Source organism: Arachis ipaensis, chromosome B09 (genome assembly GCF_000816755.2).
Source record: "Arachis ipaensis cultivar K30076 chromosome B09, Araip1.1, whole genome shotgun sequence".
In the NCBI taxonomy this organism is placed as follows: domain Eukaryota; kingdom Viridiplantae; phylum Streptophyta; class Magnoliopsida; order Fabales; family Fabaceae; genus Arachis; species Arachis ipaensis.
Window position 1 is genome coordinate 123,915,236 of NC_029793.2, and position 1,942 is coordinate 123,917,177.

Here is a 1,942-nt window from a genome sequence, read left to right on the forward strand (position 1 = left end):
ATTAATTAATTTTTAATGTATATTTTATATTTTACTATATATTTTATATTAATAATTAATTTTAATGGTTAATTTTAGAATATAACTAACATGATTATATAATTAATTTATACTTTAGCCATAGCTTCTCAAGTAGTAAAAGTGTAAAACTACTAATTCATAATAGAAGTAAACCAAATTCTACTAATTGGCGTTTTAGTATGTCCACACAAGTTACCCAATATGTCCCAATCTATTTCATAGAGGTTTGCCAATGACTTAAAAGGAAACCGAATTCATTATTTCAAGAAATACAATAAACTCAATCTTTTGTTATACCTTACAAGCACAATATAAGACAAACCCAACAGAAGGTTTGGTATATAAAGAAACAAGCACATAAATAGAGATGCTGACTTCTTAGGAAGATGCCAACCTCCTCTCCAAGATAGCCTTCATAGTAGCCAACATTTTCTCCCTATCTGGGAAATTTTCTTTGATAACTGGGGCATTCTTGAAATTATCAAACCATAAATGTAAGAGAGGGAACTTTTCAGCTACCAGGATCTTTACTTGTTTAAGATCTTCTATAGTGACAAAAAATACGAAAAATGATCCAATAGCTATGTCCACAATGTTAATTTTGTCACCACCGAAGAATTTTCTCTTATCAGCTAAGCAATGATCTTCAAGGACTTTGAAGTTTTCCCAGGCCTTCTGTACGGCCTTTTCTTTCTCTTCCGCACTAGTGCTTTGAATGAGTGCTGGCAGTGCAGGAACCTAGTATAAACGTTAATCCATTAATTATTGACAACATTGAATCGATATTATTATTATTATTCATAAAAAACTTTGATACGGTACAAAGTTAATTAGCATAAAAATGACTAGAAAGCGAGAATCTTGTTAAGCTACAAATTTTATTATTATTATTATTGGATTTTATCTCCGATATAAAAATAATGAGACAGAGTAATAAAAAATCAGAGATGTATTTTGTCCTTGGTTTTGAAAACGATGAAAAATATAAAAATTTGAATTGATTTGTTCAGCTTGCACATATGGACACTTAGCAATTATCGTGTGTGCGAAATAATATTTTACGTCACCATCAGTCATTGTTAGTGATTAATGGAAAAAAATTATATTGTCTAATAGAAATAAACATTAAAAATTGTTTTATCCAATTTTAAAATTTTAAAAATTAATTTTTTTTTTTGTGACTAAAATTTTAAAAATTAATTTAGATAATTATTCTTATCTTTATTTTTACAACAAAAATAAAATTTTATTTCTAAGTTTGCAAAGTCTAATATGGTATGCAAAGAGTTGAAAACACTAATAACAAAACACAAAAATATTAATTTCTAAAAATCTTACCATTTGTTCAGAATATGCAACCCAGAACCTTGCTTGAGCTCTGTCATAGGAATCATGAGGGACCAATGGATTCTGTGGCCATAACTCATCAATGTATTGAACAATGATCATGGACTCACAAATGGGTTTTCCACCATGAACAAGCACTGGGGTCTTCTTATGCACAGGGTTGTATTCAAGAAGTTGAGGGCTCTTATTGAAGCGATCTTCCTCAATGTTCTCATATGATAGACCCTTCAATTTCAAGGTCCATACCACCCTCATTGTAAAGGGACTATACCAAAATCCATGTAACTTCAAATCTTCCATTTTTGTGTTTAGTGTCACCTCCTCACTCTACCTCTCTTTATATTGAGTTTAGTCATCTGGATTCTGGCGTGTTCATCAAGTTTAAACCTAAGAAATTTAATATAATATCTCAAGTAGTTTTAGACTTTTAGTTGATTGTAATGGTCAACTTGAATTTCACATTTATGATTGTAAACTCTCGGAAAAAATGCTCCAATTTTTTTATCAGTTTAGTATATTATAAATTTATATATTAAAATTATTATTAGAAAAATTTTAAAGTTTTTGTTTTAAT

The 1,942-nt window shown here is 29.0% G+C and overlaps 1 protein-coding gene across 2 annotated transcripts in view; it reads right to left on the minus strand.

The window, feature by feature from the left end:
- The window catches only part of LOC107618968 (probable glutathione S-transferase), a 19,316-nt gene extending 17,598 nt beyond the window's left edge, over positions 1-1,718 (minus strand). Inside the window, exons 1-2 of one of the 2 annotated variants that reach the window (XM_021112721.1) lie at positions 1,360-1,718; positions 416-759 (exon numbers count right to left, since the gene is read on the minus strand). In XM_021112721.1, the coding sequence (XP_020968380.1) occupies positions 416-759; positions 1,360-1,668 (653 nt within the window). In that variant the 5' untranslated portion in view covers positions 1,669-1,718. Of the gene's footprint in view, positions 1-223; positions 760-1,359 lie in introns of those variants that run through there. The other variant, XM_016321163.1, reaches the window with a different exon arrangement.